Here is a 23071-nt window from a genome sequence, read left to right on the forward strand (position 1 = left end):
CACATGCAACTTTTCTCCTCCGGACCCGACCGCGCCGCAGGCCGATGCGCCAACACAGCCGCTGCCGCTGCCGGCGCCTGCGCAGCGAGGCCGGCCGTGTCGGCAGCCGCGGGGGCCGGGCCTCCCTTATTTAACAGCTCCACCGATCGGCACCACCCGGCGGCGGCGGCGGCAAACGAGAGCCGTCGCGTTGGCGTGGCCACGTACGAGATCAATCCACCAGCCCTCTCGATCGGCTTCCCGCCTGTTTTCGGTTTCGAACCCCAGCTCAAAGGTGCTAGGGCACGATGGTGCCTGTCGGGAGTGAGGAAGCGGAGGTGGCGATGGACGGGGAGTGCCCGCCGCCGCCGCCAGCGGCGGCGGCGCCGCGGAGCGGGCCGAGCAGGAGCCACAGCGAGGCGGAGCGAAAGCGGCGGCAGCGCATCAACGCCCACCTCGCCACGCTCCGCACCCTCGTGCCCGCGGCATCCAGGGTAAGTCCCCTGCCCTACTCTCGAAAGCTGGCGACGGCCAGCGGTTCTTGGAACGCGTGCGACGTGGTGGTGAACACGGTTGCTCGTATGCGTGCGTGCGCGTGGTTAATCGTGTATGCAGATGGACAAGGCAGCGCTGCTCGGGGAGGTGGTGCGGCACGTGCGGGAGCTGCGGGGCGAGGCGGACGCCGCGGCGGCGGGCGCGGCCGTGGCCGTCCCGGGGGAAGGCGACGAGGTCGGCGTCGAGGAGGGGCAGCACTGCTGCTGCCGCGGCGCCGGCGGGGAGGGGGACAGGGCCGCCGCTGCCACCAGGCGCGTCAGGGCGTGGGTGTGCTGCGCCGACCGCCCGGGGCTCATGTCCGAGCTGGGCCGCGCTGTGCGGTCCGTCAGCGCCAGGGCGGTGCGCGCGGAGATCGCCACCGTCGGCGGGCGGACGCGGAGCGTCCTAGAGCTGGACGTTGGCGGGCAACACGACGGCGAGGGCACGTCGTCTCGGCCGGCGCTGCAGACGGCGCTCCGGGCTGTGCTGCTCAGCCGGGAAGAGCTGCTCGCCGCCGAGTGCTACAAGCGGCAGCGCTTCTCGGCGCACCTCGCCAGGGTTTAGTTAGGACTCTGGCACTGTAGGAGCGAGTGGCCTGACGGTAGACACAAGGGAAAGGGGAGGGCTGTGTGACATGTCTGCTACCTTTTTAGTTGTAACATGTAGCAAATCACAAAACTTCCATTGCCCGCTTATTTCAATTGGTTTTGCAAATCTTTGAGCTCTATCACCAAGTATTCGAGACCATTAAGTGATAAGACTAACAGAGTAACAGATACAGATGCTATATATCTCCCAGTTACAGTGATACAACAAATGGTACAAATGTTACAATTGTAACACACGGTAACGCCAAATGTGGCGATGACTATACATGCATTTGTGCTATGATCGACCTTGCAGCTTATTCATAACTCCTTAATGTTTTCAAACAGAAAACAACATACAAATAGTTGAGAAAAATTCACCTTCTCCCCAGCAGTTCGACAGACTTTCACTTTGCTACCACATTGTTCATTGTGTTGCACCTCACCCCATTGTGGTTTTGTCCTACGGTCGCAAGTCTCTGTATCCACAATGTCGATGCATCTATATTCGTCTGCAATGCAACATACAGATCAAGCGTATCATGCTAGTGGCACAGTGCCATGCATGACAATGGGCGACGTCAACAGCCATCCACGTAACAATTCCTTGATACAGGGACTCCCTTCCGCAGAACATCAATACCAAAACGGAGCAAGGTGCAATGGAAATGAACAACGTAGTGGCAAAGCAAAACCATGCTGAACTGAAGGGGGCAGAGTGAAATTTACCCAAGTAAATAAGGCCTTCATTGGTCAAGACCAGGATGACCTGTTCTTTATAGCATACTTGCTTCCGCCTTTGAGTCCTTCACGGTACACTAATGTCCATTTTTCAAATGTGCAATCTACAAAGTTGTAGTAGCCTCCATGAAGGTTCAGAGTACCTTCATTCACCCTTTTCTCTATCCATGGGTATGTTAACAAGTTCAAAAGAGAGCTATTTATTGATTCCTGTAACAGAAAAAAAAACAAACCAATACATGTCAGGCAACGGAAGTGCTGCACTTCAATTATACGAGAACCAGGCATCACTGTGGTTAGTTACACACCACACTATGGCTACCATAATGAATAAGGGCAATCCTAAAGCTGTGACTAGGTTAGTTTCCATAACATTTAATATGCTGCCCCATATGACCTTTTTGCTGATTTGGCAATGGATTTAAAGAGTAGAGAGGAAAAATGCAAGAGAGTGTTTCCTGCACAAAACCCAAAATGTAAGAAACTACACGAAATCCATTGGTGGGATGGATATCATAAGATGGAGGAAGAGGATGCCGAGGAGCTGGAAGACTCTTGATAGGTGCAGCTGTTCGGAGTGCGAGTATTTCACCGGGTCTTTTTGCTGTCGTGTGGTTAGAAGTCTTCTCAGTTTGGGGTGTACTCTTTTGGCTTGTAGGGGCTGTGGTGGCCTGTTTGTGTTACTTTTGTTCGGTGTTGAACTGAATTTGGGGGGTATCTGGGAGGCCCGGATGCTTCACCCTAGGGTCCTAGTCTGAATCAGGCTAGATGTCTCTTAGGCGCTTCTTTTCTTTTTTCTTGTATTGAACTTTCGGAATTTCCGTTCATGTAATGGAAATGGGGGATGCCCCTCGTGTCAAAAAAAAAAATCATAAATACCAAGACAGGCTGAGAGAGTGGGGAGAAAGAGGATTGGGGGAGGAGAAAGATGATTACAGGAGTTCATTTTGTAGCCACAATTAGATATTATGCATTGGGAGCTATAGTTTCTTATGTGGAGTCTGTGTGACGTGTCATGTCAATTAAATGGTAGCCAGAGTATTTGCTATAATATATTTGAATTATAAAACTACTATGAGACATCCAAATCTAGTCCTAGGATTCATACAAACTACAACAGGGAAGATTGGAAGAACAATAGTATCAGCAAGCTGAGTTGGAAATAGCAAAAGCTGTGGAATTGAATTGATCTTGTGCACTAAATTGGGTCCTATTATTTGTAAAAGTTCAAGGCTCACAATCATGCATCACCCTTATAACAGAAAAATCACCTTTTCACAATGTGTGCACTGCATTTCAAAACTCAAGTTTCCAGCTGCAGCTTTTGTGCTTAACCTTGCACTCTTCCCAATTGAAACCCAGTTCTTAATAAAGCTTCTGCGTCAAAATAAAGAAGAAATTCAGAGACCAAATCGGCTAGATCAAAATAACATGTAACACAAATGGCTAGATCATTTACCCAGAGGTCGAGTCATCTTTCATACTCATTAGTGCCTGGATGCCACCACATCGGCTGTGACCTACCACCAATACATTTTCTACCTGAGCGAATGAATGTAAACGTGTCAAATCCCAGTAATGTTTTTATGTTCCTTCAACAAGGTGAGGGACAAATCAGTGATTAAATATATAACACAATAGATTCGTACCTGGAGTGTATTGACAGCAAACTCTAGTGCTGCACTAGTCTCTGAACCCCCATGCTGGTATTGCGATATTTGGTTTACTGTCAGTACTTCCACAACAATGCATTGGTTTAAAAGTTCAACTACAACATAAAGACAAATAATTATAATACCTCATATGGTGGTACCAAATTTGCCACATTACGAACTGTAAATGCTTCCCCAGGCTGAAACCCCAAAATACTGGTAGGGCAGACCCTGGAGTCAGCACAAGCAATCACCATGAACTGCACACGAGGACAGAAAACCAAAAGTATCCCATTAGGCTCCACAGTGTCAATACTACAACGATTTGCTAAAGTCACTATCATGTACCTTTGGTGTTTGCTGTTGCGCCAAACTTTGGTAATTTGAAAAATTTTCCCTGTCCACAGTTCAGAAACAATAGTGTCAATAAATAAAAAAGAAACAACTGTTAAATATGAAGGTGAATGATAAGCTGTATACTACGTGATCTACTTACACATAGTTTCGCTGTTTGAAGTCCATGAACCTTGCTTTCAACTCAATGAACGGATCATGTTCTGTACCAACCTCATCTACTGTATCATGTCGCGAATCTAGAAGTTGCCGGGTCAAGACAGAATGATCTTTGGCGGCTGTTGTGATAAATGAGAATTCTCTCCTGTGAAAGAAAACTTTATTTCAACATTTTGCTGCCTAAGCTCATTAAATTTAGACAATGAGGATCATAAAGACATCTTTTTCTAATGGCTAGAGCTTTTACCCAGAGGTCAAATGATCTTTCTCAGAAGGATTATTCAGCATTTAAGAAAAATGGAAAGTCCTAGGCACCTAGCTAATAAAGTTCGTGAAAGTTTATCTAACATATGCAGGTCACAAAATACTACAGAAACAAGATTAAATTGACAAAAGGTAGCAAAACGTCAACTACAGTATTAACTCTGTTAGCCTTCCTACCTGGAGAATATCATTGCACTGCTTCTACAATTTCCCAACTAGATCATCATACCAACTGAAAAACACTAACTCGCTCATAATACTATTAATAGTTAAGCGAAAGAGATGTTTAGGATAGGCTTAAATCGGAATCGCTCGTGGGCATCCTAGCTTTGCGATACCACATGTCATTGAGATAACGATGATATATCTAACTTTGGGATCTTTTAATGGTACAGATCCAAATTTCCCTCCTAGCAATAGGATCCAAGTCCAGCTGTACCAAGCGCTGGATCAACAAGCACCAATAATATTTTAATTATTCCACAAGGTGATATAAATACATTCATCCACCATACTGTTTCCAGCAGACAAGGGTGTGCCACTGACACAGCAAATTCAAATTCAAATCATAAAAAAGTGGAAGGTTGCTCTAAATTGCATAATCGTGTTATTTTACTAAGCTACACGTCCCGAGATATACACAATTCCCCAAATTTGGAGCTATTTTCACCCGCAGCACAACGCACCCCCGTGAGATAGGAAGAACAGACAACAGAGGCATCGACGGTGAGGAACAGATACTGGGACGGAGCAAGCTTAACACATACGGGATACAGGTAGAAATCATTCATCAAGCAAACTGAACAGGAAAAAGGCTCTAGCTCTAGGAGATGCACCCAAGAAGCTGAAAGCATAGTTTAAACATTTAAATTTGCACATCAGATCATAGATTCAGGGGAGGTAGCAACACAAGCGACCGAAGCAAAAAGGCGCAGGTCGCTCCACGATCCGATGGCGGACCAACAGTCATAAGCTGCAGGATTATATATGAAATCGATTCAACTCACCGGCTAGGTCCTCCCACCCGCAGAGCAGCACCGCGCGGCCTCGAATCGCCGATCTGCGGGCACCCCAGAGAACCCACAGGTGAGCAAAAAGGCAATCCCGGCGAACCAGAAGCCCCAGAAATGGGTAATCAAGCCGGGGAGCAGCTCACCGTCACCACGCCATGTCCCCGGCCGGAGTCAGCGGAGGAGCCGGCGGCGGGGCGGAGGCCCGGGGAGGCGGCGCGGAGGAGGAGCCCGTTAGCCATGTGCGGACGGTGGGGCGCGTCGCGGCGGTGGGGTCTCGGGCATTTGAGGGGAGGGAAGCTTGGTGCGGCAATGACCGGTGCTTTTACGGGATGGGGGTGGGGAGGGGACAGACAGGGAGGCCGGAGGCGGAGGAGACGGCGGCGACGCGGCGGAGGAATCGAGGACGAGGCGGGGGGTTTTTTTAATTAATTCCTTTGTCGGGGACCGGGGATTAATTACGGTGATTGCAATTGTTTGCGGCCGGAAACTTCGATGATTCCGCGCGCGCGGCCGCGGGGCCGTGTTCCCACGGATGGAGTCTCCGCCGTTGGATCGGGCGTGCGGTGGCAGGATCAGGGCCGTCGGATTCCCAAGTTGTTGGAGTGGTTGGCTTGGCTGCCGTGGCCAGTGGGGTACCACCGAGCATGACCTCTTGGCCTATTGGGCGCAACGAGCCAACGACCGATAGGTGGTCTGGTCTACGAACCTTATCGTGTTGCGTGGCAATAGTTGGGTTTGCCTCCGCCCATACGCACGTGTCGTTTTGTTAATTATTGATGGCGCTTCAACGATTGGTTTGAGCATTACCCTGAATGAACAAAAGAAAACTAAGAAAAGAAAACGAACGCACTCAAGTGATGCGCGCATGGAGCAATGAGCATGATCGATGGTGCTCTGCTGCTCTTCCACGCTGAAACGGAGATGGTCGCAGCACAGGCGCTCAGTATTCTCCAAGAGCATAGCGCCAAGCGCGGAAGCGCTGGAATGCAAGGTTGCTATCGATTCTTACCGACGCTGCTCTCCGCGGCGAGGCCACCGCCGCTCCTCCGGCGCCGGCGGCCCGTGGGGCGTCCGAAGAGGTAGAGGCTCATCATCCTCCCCGGCCTCGTCGCCGTCGGACGGCGGGCACGGCCGCCGCGCCGCGGAAGCCGAGGACGCGCGCGCGGTGGAGGGAGCCGCCGCCGCGACCAGGCCCAGGCGCCGCGCCGCTGGTCCCAAGGACCTTGGAAGCATAGAACACGGTTCTGCTTTTCCGCCTCTCTGGCCGGACCCGGAACGTACAGGAGGATTATACGTGTGTCCTTTTGCCCCTCCCGGCTTCCATGGCAGACAGCAGCGTGTTCTATTGGCTCTGATGAAGAGCGCCGTTCTGGATGGCACACTCGGACAGCGAGTGGCATTCCTATCTCCTTGTGCCCGCACACTTCGATCCCGCCACGGAACTTCCCCAGGAAAACGGAGCCACAGAGCGAGCGGACGCGGACCCGTCCGTCCGCGGCGTAGCCTTGTGCCGTGCGGGCGCCGGAACGCTCGCCCCAGCGCACGCACTCGGGCCGGCCGGGCCCCGTGCGCTTGCTCGATTTGGCCCAAACTCGGGGCCCATCACGGGCGCTCGGTATTTTTTTAAAAAAATCACGGGGGCTCCACGGCTGAGGAACTGGCCACGTGACGGGAGCGGCGCTGGACCCCGGTGATCTCGGCGTACCGTCGGCGGATAACGCTGCCACGTGCTCGGCGACGGCGGAGTCCGAACAAGGCCGCCAGAGGGGATGAGCTGGCCGGGTTTTACTGGACGCGTCCCCAGGAAATTGGGAAGAGGCGACCCGCGCGGGTCGCCGGGTCCCAACCGGAAGAAGGGTCTAGACGTCTAGTAGGTTCCGCCGAGGGACTGTGGCAGCTTAGTGATGGGCCAAGCCGGTTGCGACGTTGGACGGTTTGTTGGGCCCATGGTCCAGTGGTCTGCTGGGCTCCATTAGCGTTTGGGAAGTGATTAGGCCTGGTCCAACCGCAAGATGCACGTGGGTTGGGTTTTAGGGTGCTGGGCCAAGCGTGGCCATGAATCCCTCTCATCTCAGATGATGAGCTACTTACCCCCCTCCCAAAAAAAAAGATGATGAGCTACTCCGGCTCGCGATCAACCCTGCGGCCCAAACCCTGTTTGGCTGCTTGCTTCATGTTACATGGGCGGCTACCGGCTAGCTCCCCATCAATCCTGCTGCCCGGCCCCCAACCCTTCCTCTAAGCCGAGGGTCACTGGATCTGATAACCCTTGGAAACCCTGAACCGCAACTCATACAAAACGATTCAGATCGGATGCTCACATTTTCGAATCGAGTGAATCACCAACCGTGAAAAGATTCAGACGTGAATCTTACTTCTCGTATATATAGACGTCAAGCCTTGATCCTTTGCAAAAAAAAAAAAGACGTGCAAGCCTTGCTGCACAAATGGGTACAAGCGGGATTCCGACGAGATGTCGTCAACACTCACAGCTACAGGAATTGAAGCGAAGAGAGAGAGAGCGACGGGCAGATGGTTTCTTTGTTTCCACTCGGTGGAGCTTTTGTCCGGAGTATAGAATTCCAAATGAGTCGGGCACGATTGGCGGCCCGGGGCACGGCCCTAACTCGCCTCTAGGCACGATCAATAGTGTTTAGTGCCGGCCCGACCCAACAGTCTTTTAGTGCTTGGGCCGCCATCTCGGCCCATAGTGCCGGCCCGAAGCACGGCACGATAATGGCCACCCGATAGCGGCGCGAGACATTCAATGGCCCAGCAGCCCACCTCTCCTTATCTCTTTCACTCCCACATATAAAATCATCAAAACCTAATTTCTACCCTCTCTTCTCTCTCCCTACCCCAAGTCCCCAGCCGTCCTCCCACTCCTCCGCACGCACCCCCATCCCCACCCCCTGCGCTGGCCGCAGCGGCGCCGCCCGCCGCGGCCGCCTCCGGCCCTCGTGCGCCCCCGGCTAGGCACCCCCTCGGCCGTCGCTGCCTCCGCCGCCGGCTCCGGCCCCCGTGCGCCCCCGGCTGGGCGCCCCCCTCTGCCGTGGCCGGCTTCGGCCCCCGCACCGGCCATTGCGGCCCCGCCCGCCGCGGCGGCCGCTGCCTCCGGCCCCCGCGCGCCCTGGCCGGGCGCCCCCCTTGGCCGTCGCCGCCTCCGCCCCGCGCGGCCGCGCGCCGGCCACAGTGGCGGCGCCCGCCGCGGCCGCGCGCAGGGCCGCCGCGGCCGCCGGGCGCCCCCTGCGCGCGGCCGCCTCCCTGCGCTGCGCCGACTGCGGGTCTGCGGCTATGCCGCTGCCGCCCCCCAAGCTGGGCCGGCCAAACACGATGGGCCGGCCTCGGCACGATGGGCCAGCCGTGCCATCGGGTCGGCCCGGCACGAAAAAGAGGCCTTAGTGCTGGGCTTGGGCCGTGAGTTAGGCATGACGCCCGACACGGCCCGTCACGAAAAATTTATTGGGCCGGATAGTGTTGGGCCGCATCGGGCCGGGCCACATCGGGCTAGTGCCGGGCTAGGGCCGGGCGGCCCATTAGGAATTCTATAGTCCGGAGGAGGAACCAGGGGGGCGCCGCAGAAGGTGCGTGCGCTCGGCTTTTGTTGCGTGCAGCACCAGTGCAGGCTCCCTCTGGCGATTCTCCGATCCATGGTCGCCGTCGCGCCTTTCCTTTCGTGTGTCCTTTGCGCTCGGTGCTTGTACTTTAGCGGTGCATGCGGCGGCCGGGCCCCGGATCGTATCGTCGTCGTACGTCGTCTGAGATCGAGGAAAGCTAAAGCCTTTCGTGCCCACTCCGATCAAGCCCTGCAATGCAAATGCAAGCCCCTTGCCGCCACTCTCTCTCTCTCTCTCTCTCTCTCTCTCTCTCTCTCTCTCTCTCTCTCTCTCTCTCTCTCGCTGCCGAGCAAGCTTCCTTGGCCTGTCCCGATCTCTCTCCGCGGTGATTCTTTTCTTTTCAGGCCAAGCAAGCAAGATAAGCGCAGTCTTTTTAGTTCTCATCGGCGTGCAGCTAGATGGTGGGACGACCTTTTCCTCTCGTACCGGTCCGATGCCGGCCCGAAGCGACGTTCACATAATCTTTTCCAAACCTCCCCAATGACTGACCGACCCCAATACCCCATCATCGGCCTTCAGTCACTTTGCAAGAGTTTGCAGAGAGTAACTACGCTGCATGACAGGTGGAGTGTATTGTATTGGACTCCTAATAGCTTTTTACATGTCACGTACATTAGATTTGTTCTAAGTCAGATTTATTCAAATTTGATCAAATTTATACAAAATATAACTATATTTATATATTAAATATATGCATTATCAAAACATATATCATGATGAATTTAATGAAACAAATTTGCTATTATGGTTCCTCGTATTGCTCTCCTGCGGGGGGGGACCCGCTCCGCGCATCCGCCCCTTTCCAGGCCGCCTCTGTGGTCGCCGCGGCCAACGATTGTCCGTGTGGCGGCTCGCATCCTCTTCCTCTCTTCCTTTTTCATGTCTCCCTTCCCCCGACTTCCAAACTTGGATGCGGTAGCTCTACGATTGGCCATCAGGTCCGAATCCGACCTTCCCCTTGCCGGATTTGAGGTCTACCAGGCTGGACCTTGTTGTCCCCGGTCGGTGTCGCCACCGTCCTCCCCCTTCCAGCCGGCCATGCTTCTCGGCGCGGGCATCGTCTTAGGCTGTTCAGGTCTATGTATAACTTTTTTTTCTTTATTACTCCCTCCATCCAACTATACAAGGCCTATTTTTGCTTGGCTCAGACCAAGAGAAGCATTCCCGTCATTATTTTTTTTGGGAAAAGAACAACCAGTATTTATTACGGATTTGATTACTCTCTACATGTGCTTTCACTCACGAGACATGCATGTGATAAATTACTACCGCACATTCCCGAAGCGTCACTTTTGAGGAAAAACCAAAATAAGTCTTACATATCTGGATTTTTCATATTTAGTAATGGGCCTTAGATAGTTGGATGGAGGGAGTAATACAATAATAATCAACTCTCTTGTGTATTCGAGAAAAAAAAAGTATATTCGGGCTGGAGTTTTGGAGTGGAGAAGTAAAAGATGGAATTGTGCGCCTTGTAGCTAACTAGCCTCGTCTCTCGTGCATGCATGCACGCTGGAATTGAAAGCTAGCCCCCATTCAAGCTCTGCCAGGAACAGTGCTTATCATGGGACACAACTATACAAGGCTGCCGAATAGCTGAGCTGCGCTGCTACAGTGCTACGTGCCGCGCCGGATCGAAGCAAGACTGCAAGCGCTAGAGCTAGAAGAGTGCTCAGTACACATGCATGGTGGGTGGCGGGTGGCGCAGGCTACGCGCAGCCAGGTGCACACAGCAGCAAGATACCCACGCGGCCTCGGCCGCCTGCCCGCCATCGCCAGCCACGCATCGGCATCCCCCCCCCCCCCCCCCCCCCTCTCTTCGGCACCCTGGTTACTTTGTCCGGTCTCCGCCGTGCGCGCGGCCTTGGTCCGGTAGCCGGACCCGGGAGGCGGCCGAGCTAGCTCGCATGCAGTCGCCCTTGCTTCAGGCAGCGCGCTGTGCCGCTGTCCTGGCTCGGTTTGGTTTAGTATCACAAAAATTTTAACTAATAATTAGGAATATTAAATAAAGTTAATTTACAAAATTAATTCTACAACTCTACGCTACTTCACGAGACGAATTTAATGAGGTCTTTGACTGCGCGATTAGAGGACGGTTACTGTAGTATCACTGTAACCAATCATCAATTAATTACTGTTATTAGATTCGTCGTGAAAAATTACACTCATCCATGAAAAAATTTTACAAATAAACTTCGTTTAGTACTTCATGTACGTGACATTTTTTTTTTAGGAATCGTGTGTGATAAGTATGATAGGGAAACCAAACAAGGCCAAGCGGGCTTGCGGCCGGGCGGCAGGGCAAAGGCAAAAGGCGAGAAACCAACTTTTGGACCGGGACTCCGACCGACGGACGGGCGCTCTCCCGCTTCATTGCTTCTTGAGAGTTGCGTACTGCTGACAAGACGCGCACGGCACAGGCAGGAGGCAGCGGCCTGCGGCCGGCAGTAGCAGGAGAACGGGTGCATTGTCAGTCCGTCGACGGCGTCGAAAGCTCGCTGCTGTGGCCCGTGGGGTAGTGATACAGACATACAGTGATCCTGTAGGCTCTCAGGATCGACGAACACGCGCTGTGGACCAACAACGACAGATTTTCCCCTTCATCGAGGACGATTTTTTTAGGACAAAAATACTTAAGAATTTTTCTGAAAAGCTATTGGTAGTTTTTTCTCTTCTTTTACTCCCTCTGCCAAACAAATTCAAATCATTATCAAGAAGTCAAATAATTTTAAATTTGATCAAATTTATACAAAATAGTATTGACATTTATGTTACCAAATAAATATCATTACATTAATTATGTAATATATTTTCACACTAAATCTATTAAGAGACAAAAATATTAGTAATTTTTTGTATAAATTTGATTAAATTTGAAATTAAGTGAGAATTGCAATCTTTTTGAGACGCATGAAGTAGTATTTCTTATTCCTTTAACACCCCCTCCCCCGGTGGTCTAAGCAAGCCGCTGTAGCGTGCTCATCCTACCCTCGTCTTCCCATCTTGGTTCTTGCCACTAACCCGTCGGAGCAAATTCTCCACCGTACAACCATCCCAACCACCTTACTCCCTCGGACCTACACTACTCTCCACATCTTCCCACTAAAGCTTCAAAAACCTCAATCTTCAATCCCCCAAACCCTTTCGAAACCTCAAATTCCCTAAGCCTCCCGACAATCATGCCAGAATTGAAGAGGTGAATGAAGATCTGAGTGAAGAATAACAAAACAAAACTTGGATGTATCTAGTAGAAGCAAGTATACTTAGGTGTGCTATAGCTTTTCTAAAAATAAGCTAAGGAAGCTCCCATAGGAATTATTTAGCCCACACATTATATTGGACGTCTAAAGACACTAGAATTTTGGCATTAATCCATCCTAAAGTTCAACTTCTGCACCAATTTTACTATCTCACTCCCCGTAGAGTAGCGAAGCATGATCAATAAACAAGAGGGTCAAACAAGCATGCAAGAAACTAACACTACAAGGCTAACTACAAACAAATCATTCGGCATGCAAGATCTACAAAAAAAATACTAAGCTTACAAGTTACAACAGGCATATCGAATCATTTTGATTAAAAGTAGCTGGTAAGCTTGTTTTGCATTGAAAGAGGGACCAAGGCCTCCCTCCATGAGGCTCTAGGGCCACCTATCCGTCATACTCTTCCGAAGAGTGTTGCAATTTCCTAAAGAAATCTTACTACCGCTCCAAAACACGACATCCTCCACAGTTGAGATATGCTTCATGGATGCTTTCAAACTTCGTCACATCTGCATTCTTACCTTACCCAATTCATATCACGCTTGGTTTCACCAAACAATTCTCATGATACCTTTCATCACAAACCAAATCATCAAGATGCCCATGACCTGGCACTGAATAACCTGACGGTGTCCTACTTTCCATGTCTAGTCGTATCCGTACCACTTGGCTAGACTTGATCCGTTATCAGTTTTTTTTTTTTTGGGAACGATCCGTTATCAGGTTTAAGTCGGGTCAAAAAATACATAGTGTTTTTATCTTGGCCCTAAACTCAACAACCCAATATGACCTGATCAACAGGCCATATTTTTTTTCTGCTATAAAAAAACAGGCCATATTTTTTGGCCCGAGACCGAGCTGACATGTGGTTGGTCAGGTTCGGGATGTGTTGGGTAGAATCTGATCTTTAACTGTAATTTTTCGACCGGATCACCTTGGGTCAGATTTAAGGTAAAAAAATTAGCATGTACTAAGCCCAAGCCCGATTTTCATGGCGGGGCGTAAATGGTATCTCAGCATCATATGCAAGTAGAGCAACTTACAAGTTGTACACAAAAACAAAACCTGTAGTAAATCCTCAAAAGCGTCAATCTTTTCAACGATAATGAAAAGCCGGTAAAAAACCAGCTGATTTCAACTGCTTCAATAATGTTTTGTGAGATAGAGTAAGTCGGAATGAGCCAAAATAAGGCTGTGTTTAGTTCTAAAAAAAAATCTACAGTACTCATCACATTGAATCTGCAAATACATGTATGGAGTATTAAATACAGGTGAAAATTTTTTAGAACAGATTATAATTGTGTAGAAAAGACTATCTTACCCCTAATTATTATGCATTGGAACTCTATTTTGGTCATTAAATATGTGCTAAAAGTAGCATGTCATTTCCCCATGCACCCCCCACATACACCTCTCCCTACATGGTTGTATGCACGTCTTTCTATTGAGAAAAACCCAAAAACAACGCATAATTAAGATGATTGAGTCCACTTTCAATCTAGAATGTCTTATATTTGAGGACAAATTTTGAGTCCTAAAATGTCTTATATTTCAGGACGGAGGGAGTACGAGATGAATCTTCTAAGTCTAATTAATTTATAATTAAATTTTAATTATCAAATAATAACAAAATATACTGCAGTACCAAAATCCAAAATCGCGAACTAAACACAGCGTAAACCGAAAGCATACAAAGCGGCCAGCCCGTAAACACCCACGGCATGAAGAGCCAATCCGTTCTTCAACGGCAAGCGCAGTGGTCAAAGTTACAGAGTTGACCTAGCAAAGACCAGACGGGCCCAGACCCCAGAGACCGCAGGGCGCTGCCTACCCACATCCTTGTTGTCACGTCAGGTCACCTCATCGCTTCTGGGTCTGGGTCTGTGCTACAAGTTCCAGCCTAATCAGGCTCTTGTTTAGTTGCTCCTATAAATTTTTAGAAATTGAATTTTTTAACATTTGAGATATTAAATATAAACTAATTACAGAATTCGTCTGTAAACTACGAGACGAATTTATTAAGACTAATTAATCTATCATTAGCACATGTGTACTGTAGCAATTACTGTAACAATTAGTGTCTAATTATAGTCTAATTAAGTTTATTAGATTCGTCTCGCAATTTACAAGCAAACTATGCATTTTATTTTTTATTTTATCTAGATTTAATACTCCACATATGTAAGATTTTCTTTCGATGTGATAGTTTTAGAATTTTGAATTTTACAACTAAACAAGAGCCAAATCTAGGTAGTATGTAGGCGGCGTGCAACGCTCCCATGCTGGTAATTACAGTACTCGCTCTGTTTTAAATTACATATTGATTTAACTTTTCTAGGTATATTACATTTACAGTATAAATTAAGATCTACTATATATCTAAAAAGGTAAAAACTACCGATAATTAATATTGTAATTTTGAAATTTGTGACGTTAGCAAATAGCACGGCCGAATCAGTATATATACACTGTCTGCACTGCATAGCATACAGTGTATAGATCGGGTTCCACACAGTGCGTGTTTTTGCTGGCGTTGCTGAAGGCCCATACGGAAGAGAAGCACCAATCAGTGCCTCCGGAGAATGGGTTCACGCACCTAGCTAGCTGACCTATATCTAGCGATGCAGGAGGCCTGAATGGCTATAAGAGCGTGGTTAATAACCACGCCCGCAGCCGGCGGGAGAAACGCAATGATGATGGTGGGCTTCCTAAGGCCCTATTTAAATAGTTCCCATCCCATAAACCCTATAAACATAAAAAAAAACATCACATCGAATATTTTGACATATACATGAAGTACTAAATAAAGTTTATTTATAAAACTTTTTGTATGAATGGACTGTAAATCGCGAGACGAATCTAATGAGCCTACTTAATCCCAGATTTGCAAAAGTGATGCTACAGTAATCATCCGATAATTATTAATTAATCATGGATTAATTAACATCATTAAATTTGTCTCGCGATTTACAACCCATCTGTGTAAAAAATTTTATAAACAGACTTTATTTAATACTTCAAATTAATAAAATTTCATCACAATTTTTTTTTACAAAATATCTAAACACGGCCACCAATAGAAGTGCACGCAGGACTTCTCAGCCGGCTTGAGTGGGCAGATATCCAAACGCCCACCTTCTTCTCTCTTGATCCACATAGACTCTGAGCCACTCGTTATACTTGCTCTAAAGGTTAGGCCAGCAACTACAGAGTGGACAAGACTTCAGTGCATACGAGTAGTATAACTATTACAACTACAGAGTGGACAAGACTTCAGTGCATACGAGTAGTATAACTATTACATCAAAATGGTGTTAAGGGTCCGTTTAGTTGGCAACATTTTTTTGACAACATTTACAACACTAATTAGAACTATTAAATATAGATTAATTATAAAATTAATTACGAATGGGAAATTGCGAGATAAATTTATTAAGCATAATTAATATATCATTAGAAATTATTTACTGTAGCACAATATTGTTTAATCATTGCATAATTAGATTCATTAGATTCGTCTCGCTTTTTCACCCGAAGGTTATGGAATGAGGTTTATCAATTATTTACATTTAATACTTCTAATTAATAATCAAACGTTTGAAGTTACTGTAGCACATGAGAAATTTTGTGAACTAAACAGAGTCTAAACCTTGGTGATTTTAAGGTCAGTTTCAGTAGAAACTTCATAGATACGGTAATGTAGACTGATAACTAGATAACTGTGCCAAATAAATTTGATGGTGATAAAACTCTTCTCATTCCATGAAACTCTATACTTCTCTCTTCTTGGCGTATCAACAAAATTAATAATATTTAATGCTATAAAACTCTATGAAATTTCCAATGAAACTGACCAAAGAGCTAATCTTTTCATAAATGAATGAACGAACCATCAAATAGTAGCAGCACTCTAAATTCAACTCCGCCAATCCCAGGTTTGGTCAGATTTTATGAATATTACAAAAACGGTAGTAATTGCATCCGAGGGAGAAACGAAAGCGGTAGCGTGCGAGCTTCTCGCAATGCAGATCGTCGATTGTCATGGCGAGACGAGCAAAGAGAGAGTTAAACCCTAGGTGGAGTGGAGCTACGGTCAATGTAGATGGAGCGCTTGGGCCGCGCATTGTCACGTCATTAACCTGCTTACATGATGCGGATGCGGTGCTAGCTAGACGCGTACCAATGATTGATGGATCACCCGGGCGCGCGCCGATCAGAACGGCGGCGGCGGCGGGTGATGCGGCGCGCGGGCCGGCGGTGGCCACATCGCGTCCTGCGGCTGCGGGTGGCAGGCGAAGATGGGCACGGCTGGAGGGCCGCACGGATCCACCGGCTGCGCATGCGCTTGCGAGGCGGCAGCGCCGAGGTGCGGCGCGGGCTGGCGTCGGACGACATGAGGGCGACGCTCCTGCGGCGGCGGCGGCGGCGGCGGCGCCGGCTGCTCCGCGGGGTGCTGCTGTTGATGATGGTGGCTGCCGCGGTGCTCGTCCGCGGGGTCGCCGCTGCAGGGGGAGAGCGAGACGGAGACGGACACCGACGCGTCGTCGTCCGCGGGGAGGCGGTGGAAGGTGGGGTTGCTGAAGGCGGCGGCGACGACGACGACGGTGGTCGCGGCGTAGAGCGGGCCCGCCACGGCGCCGCCGACGATCTGGCCGTGCGGCCCCGCCAGCGAGATGGAGAGGCACGCGGCGGCGGCGGCGGCTTGCGGCGCCACGGCGGACATGGCGGGCGGCAGGAACGTGGCGGAGATGGAGAGGATCTCGTACTGCCCGTGGAACACGATGGCGCCGGCCGGGACGACCCCGCCGGGCGCCGGGTGGCGGAGCGAGACGTTGGCGACGGCGCCAGTGCCCGCGAGCACGCAGATCCCGAGGTTCCGCCTCGCCGCGAAGCGCGCGAGCGCGTCGGCCACGTCGCAGCCGCAGGGTATCTCGATCACGTGGGGGCGCATCGCGGCGGCCGGCTCCGCCTCCCGCGTGATCACCACGGGCGGCTTGGGCTTGTTCTTCGATCCCGGGGGACGGCCCCGCCGCTTCTTGGACACCTCGATGCTCGCCCCGTCGCCGCCACCGGACACCACCAGTGCCCCACTACTCGCCGGCTCCTTCAGCTCGGCGCTCCCGCGGCTGTCCACCTCATCCGAGAAGCACTCCAACTGCTGCTGCTGCTGTGGCGGCGGCGGCGGCGTGGTGAAGTGGATGGGCACCACGTCCTTGCGATCTTGGTACAGTTGCTCCTGGCTCATGTCCCTCTTGCCGAGCGACATGAACTTGATCGCGAGAAAGAGAGACACCACCGACACCGAGCAATCAGGTAGTACAAGCTGGAAAGATGCGGCTGCGACAGCGAGAGCGAAGGGGAGAGCTTGTGTCGAAAGAGCACGGGCGGCGGCAAGTGGCGATGGCAGCCGCAAGGGATGCTTGGAGGAAAGAGGTCTCTGGACTTTGGAAGGGGCGGGATAAGAAAGCGATGGGAGAGAAGATCAGAAGGGCACAGTTGCAGGAACAGGACAGGATGAGCCTGACCCTGAAGCCTCAAGGGAGGGTAGGCGCCTAGGCGGTGCCTGCTGCTGCTGGTGAGAGCGACAGCGAGGTGATCCTTTTATCCTCTTGTCTTTTCATGGCTGCGTCCCTTTTCAAGCCTGGCCAGCCGGAGGCCGGAGACGATAGTACTCTGTACTACTGTGACATCCTAGTCTTGAGTAGGTCAGTGGGCCGAGTTGAACAGTTGTGGGTGGGGGTAATGTAGCAACGCCGGTACTGTAGCTCGAGTACCGTAGTCGAATTGGGCCGCTCCTAATACCGGACACTGTAGCTCGGGTACTGTAGCGTCGGGGCACTGTAGCTCGGGCGATGATCCGGAACTGAGAACGGAGCAGACCCGCTTAAATAGCCGGTCGCTTAAATAGCCGGTCGCGGGGAGGCTAGTAACTCCGGGTTAACTCTTTTGCGCGAAGCGAGGACGAAAGCGCAAGAGAGTTATTTATCAGGTGTGGTTTACTTAACATGTAGAGTAGATCTTAACCGTTTTTCCGGACCGGGTCGTTGCAACTACTACCCCTACCAGCATCCGGCAATTTGTTGGGAAGAAACGCAAGGTCCAAGCTTCAACGATTCGAATCACGCTCAGTTCATATATCACTTCAACATATATTTGATATAGTGCTTTCCTTCAAATGGTCAAAGGGTCCCTACTCTGGTAATGGAAATGGGATATCCTCATTTCAAAAACGAATATCAAAGAATTGTATAGGAATTTTTTATTCGACAATCCTGACCATAAAAATAAAGTAGTGACAAGAAACACCAACCAGCAAAATAGTGGGTCACTCAGTAAATAATTCCTTTAAAAACATCTCAATTAGAATAAACACCCCTCTTCAACATTTCAGAAATTATAAAAATAGAAATAGTAGCCATACATTGGCAAACAAAAAACAATCAAGAAGTGTTGGATCATATGGATTGCATTTCTATCCAAATGGTACCGTGTACAAATGCATTGATATGGTTCTAGAGTCGCCCTCGATCTTTTCTTAGTCCAATTTTCGTTCATGAATTTGAGTTTTAATTTTTCCACGTATCATGATTCATGAACACCTTGGTACGTGTGTATTCAATCCATTGTTGGCCACTTCTTTTTTTGTGTGTGTGTGGGGGGGGGGGGGGACACCGTGTGACTGTCTCCCATCTCTAATTGAGGAAGTGACCAGCCCGACGCCGGCAGCGGCGGTCCGCGGCTGAGCCAAAGTCGGCTTCGCTTGCCTCGCACATACTCTCTCTCACTCTCCCAACCTTCAAATTTGGTAGTCGTCCCGCCCCTTTACCACCAGCGGCCCAGGGGCTGCATCCAACCTCCCCTTTGCCCGATCTTCGCCAACCTCCATGCCTCAGCGGGTGACGTGGAGGGCGGCCCTCTGTCCCCGACATGGTCCATGGCACGGCCCTTCGTCCACAGCGTGGTTGCCCTGGTCTCGTCCTTCTCGACGTCATCATCGTCGCTAGTGTGCGGCTTCGACTGCCACTGCCGGTGGGGCCAGCTGGCTCTCGCCTGGCTGGCATGGCTCCATGCTGGCCTGTTGCTCGTCACAGACCTTGTTTCGTTCGGCAGATTTGGCCGTGGGAGGTTGTTGTGGTTGTCATCTATTCCTGTCGTTTCTTCATTTGTGCATCTTTGCCATCTACTCTGTTGACGAAAATGTTAAGAGTGGAGATGCCGACCTTTCTAATATTGAGGTGAATATTACAAAAATTCATAAACTGCAGTACCATATCCTTAATATTAAAAAATTAATAAACAGCAGTACCCTTGCCTTTATATGCAATTAGTGTGTTATAACATGTATATACAAGTAATTAAATCAATATAACTTCTCTTACTTTTATCTGAAGTGTCTATTGATAGATTCTATATTAGGTTTCTTCTATAGATTGTTGCTTTCTATCTTCCCACGGTAAGCATTTGCTCAATGCTTCTTTTGCATTTTTTTGTTTCTTGTACTCATACTATTTTATTTCTGGCACTACTTCAGAAGTTATATTCGTTTTCGTACTTTACTGAATTATAGTCTTTCTTTATGTTTCATCTATTATCTTGTTTATTGATGATGTAATAGTCCACCATTCATTGAAAGTGACTTACAAGCGATTGAAATTCCTGAACAAATATAGATTAGTATGATTACTTTAGTCCCATTGTCTTCAAAGGAAAACTATCATTCATATAATCATGATTTGTATGCTAATCACTGGCATCATTCAAAGAACTTATGAACAAATTTATGTTAGGTAGGATTTCTGTTGTATGAGGAGAAAATGTTATGACTCAAATTAAGGACTATGAATCATCTATTCACCTATCATATTTCCATTATTGCACCTTACTCTGTTAGTAGCTAAAGACTCAGGATATCTGATATTGTCAATCTATCTGTTGTTCCAATTCCAAAAGTGTAGCATACTAAACATAGTATTAATTTCCTAAAATCAGTTAGCATAATTTTATATATGATGCTACTATGCTATTATACTTCTATACATATTAATATGTTAACTTCTTTGATTCTTCAGTAGAATGCTATAAACATGTAAAATTCTCTTTTCACAGTGCATGGAATAAGAGATGGCTTTATAAAGGAACACTTACATTCCATCAAGTCAGCTCATATTGAATCGTAGCATACTTTGTCCACGAAGAATGGAAAAAAAGCTCTACAAATGGTAGGTGATCCCACAAGAGTTCCAATTTTTAAGATTTCACAACTTATCCTAATATTATTCGAATTTACTACAACCGAGTGTTGATTCAATTATACTTTCTTGTAAATTACACTTCCCTAGCAATGTTTGGAGGCTTTCCTATCTATGTAAGAACGAATTATTGCTAGTCTATGTTTATATTTAATAAGGTTTTCAGCTAATTTTCCCTAAAAAAGGTTTTCAGCTAATGATTTCTTTACCATGGTTTGCCTTTTTTTCTTTCAGAATACAGTTACCTGGCGCCTGAATGGACCTGCCAATGTAGTACATGACAGGTACCAGACCTGTACAGGTCATAAAAGAGGATGGAATATCTTAAAAGGGAATGTTCTTGATGTCAGCATTTTGGCCCAAACAAATTCATATATACAACTGCTACTGACGGAACCTTTCGTTTCACTATGATGCATGAAGCTGAGGATACATCTGAGAAGTTCTAGGTTACCTTCGTTATTGATGGAAGGTTGGGTTGGAATCATGGTTTCTACAATGAGTAAGGGTTTGAGTACAAAAATGATCACCCAATGCGTTACATGACATGCATCAATTTGACACAGTTGAGCTTTGTGGGTGATTACGATGACATCGCACCTGGTGGTCATACTAATATGGAAATTGATATTGATGCGGCTAGAAGAGCATGCAAGGTACTGTCGAAATACAATGGGGAACAACATATCCCATTGGAGGTCCAGACAAGCTGTGGAATTATGGTCTGTTGAAATATGTAATGCATACTTGGAACATTCTAGAAGATTGTGGAAATTACAAAAAAACTAACTTTGCAATGGATGAGCATAATATCATGCCAAGGTAAGAAGGTTTTAGAAGAGTGGAGAGCAAGTATGAGTAATAGTTATCATGCTTCATGGTGAAGTGTAGAATAATCTAGAGGAAAGATATTTGTATGATAGAATAAAGATGGAGAAAACTCTTAAAATATAGAAGAGTATAGAATGTGGACACATGGCAACACCATATGAACCATGTAGTCTTATAAATAGGGGTGTCCCCCTCCCCCTTGCCATACCATGTCATAACAGGTCTCAAGTAGGAGATGACAAGGTTGCCATGTAGTGTAGTGGTGTTATAGTAGGATAGTCACATAAATAGTGTAAGTGTCATCTCGTGTTGTATCAAGTTGAGTTGTGAATAAAGGTTTGAGTTACCTTGTAGAGTGTTAGTCTCTCAGTTTCTAAGTACTTAGTATATAAATTGTGTTCTATCATAGGCTGGCTCTACCACCGGGATCCCAAACGGTCTGGGCTTCATCGTATGAAGGCTCTGTCTCCCGGAAGCCTCCCGAAAGCCAGCTTCATCTGTTGGTAGCCTCTGCCACCCGGAAGCGAGAAAACGGCTCTGCCGTCGAAAGGATCTTATACACTAAGTAGCTAGAAATTGAAAAAACTAACTGACTCCAGAGTGAGTTGGTGTGTCTTAGGTGTATATCCTCAGCATAGTGGATATTAGGGCTAACCCAGTTTCCAACATGGTCAACTACGTGTGTGAGGGATATAAGTTCCACTCAGGCTTCGACTTAAACTGTAGATCTCTATTGACTACTGGTACCTCCATGGACCACGTGCTTTCCAGAACTTTTAAAAAGTGGATGAAGCTCGATCAAGGAGCAATGCATAATATGTTACTTTGGCTCTGTTTTGGTGACCCAATAGAGTATATGTAAAAACTCTTCCTAATTTTCTTGGAGTGTCTAGTGGAAGATACTCTTGATCGATCGGATTTCCATCTTCCCCTTCAATTCCATCCTAATGCCATTCAATGTCATCCCAATGCCACAAGAGAGCAGGAAAAGAACATGGTCATGGAGCCTATGGACTTTGGTGCTCTTAAAGCTGGAGGTGAACCTCATTATCTGAGCACTCTGTTTATTAGGAGGTGGTCATACAGTAAGCAGGAAGGGTGCAAAATTTGTCTTTGCTTTCTTTTTCACTGATATGCTAATGTGCACAGTATTTCACTATAATTTATCATGTCTGTCTTGCTTTTTTGATATGCTGCAGTCCCTTTTATTTATCATGCTCGTCTCTCTTTGTAGTTGATAAGTGAACTGCCAAGTGGAAATTTCATCGACATACCCCAAGTTGTGAAGTATGCAGTCGATTTTCAGGACTATAGTGTATCGATGACTCCTGTGAAGCCAATGCAGGTGTCAACAACAGTAACTGAAAAGGCGAATCAGGTTTCCATAGCATGTCGCCTGGCATACAAATTGAAGAAGGGCTTACCTCATCTGAATGCGCTTGCTAGAAAGCTGAAAAAGTGATGTTCTAGCTCCTTAATGGAAGCCACAATGACGAGTACATAATGATACACCTTAGGTTACATACAAGTGCTAATTTTTTTATCTCATGTATAATCAGAAACCAGTTAAGGCTAGTGTAAATTTACTTACTCTGATAGTTCACGAGATTTTAGGTACTTGTTGTTCCCTGGGGTTTAGCAGGACTACAGATACATTTGTATAGATGATGGTATATTATGTTTTGATGTCGGTATTATTATAGTGACCTTCAATTGTTTGGTCTGTGAATTTTGTTGGATTAACTATTTCTTTACAAATGGAATAAATATCTTGGCATTTGATCCATGTAGTATGTTTGCTTGTAGTTATCTATGATTACTCAGTAAG

At 47.9% G+C, this 23071-nt stretch overlaps 3 protein-coding genes across 8 annotated transcripts; 1 reads left to right on the plus strand and 2 right to left on the minus strand.

Annotated features, from left to right (window-relative positions):
• Positions 1–1586, plus strand: LOC120660930 (transcription factor bHLH30-like). The gene is made up of 2 exons (XM_039939594.1): positions 1–473; positions 595–1586. The coding sequence occupies exons 1-2, from the start codon at positions 288–290 to the stop codon at positions 1075–1077; spliced, it is 669 nt and encodes a 222-aa protein (XP_039795528.1). The 5' UTR covers positions 1–287; the 3' UTR covers positions 1078–1586.
• Positions 1249–6663, minus strand: LOC120660929 (beta carbonic anhydrase 5, chloroplastic-like). Of its 6 annotated transcripts, none has more exons than XM_039939593.1 (10): positions 5427–5735; positions 5278–5330; positions 3990–4151; positions 3842–3890; positions 3640–3753; positions 3491–3544; positions 3301–3383; positions 3113–3218; positions 1830–2051; positions 1249–1612 (listed from the first exon to the last, which is right to left on the minus strand). In XM_039939593.1, exons 1-9 carry the CDS (start codon positions 5520–5522, stop codon positions 1854–1856), a joined length of 915 nt encoding a protein of 304 aa, XP_039795527.1. In that variant the 5' UTR covers positions 5523–5735; the 3' UTR covers positions 1249–1612; positions 1830–1853. The 6 variants fall into 6 exon arrangements, with proteins under 6 accessions (XP_039795527.1, XP_039795525.1, XP_039795526.1 ...); XM_039939589.1 differs by lacking the exons at positions 5278–5330; positions 5427–5735 and adding exons at positions 5990–6091; positions 6293–6646 and having other exon boundaries at positions 1274–1612; XM_039939591.1 differs by lacking the exons at positions 5278–5330; positions 5427–5735 and adding an exon at positions 6293–6663.
• Positions 6664–16050: 9387 nt separating this feature from the next.
• Positions 16051–17823, minus strand: LOC120660932 (AT-hook motif nuclear-localized protein 17-like). Its single transcript, XM_039939595.1, has one exon. The coding sequence runs from the start codon at positions 17427–17429 to the stop codon at positions 16377–16379; it is 1053 nt and encodes a 350-aa protein (XP_039795529.1). The 5' UTR covers positions 17430–17823; the 3' UTR covers positions 16051–16376.
• Positions 17824–23071: the final 5248 nt, after the last annotated feature.

Source organism: Panicum virgatum, chromosome 2N, assembly GCF_016808335.1.
Source record: "Panicum virgatum strain AP13 chromosome 2N, P.virgatum_v5, whole genome shotgun sequence".
NCBI classification, from domain to species: domain Eukaryota; kingdom Viridiplantae; phylum Streptophyta; class Magnoliopsida; order Poales; family Poaceae; genus Panicum; species Panicum virgatum.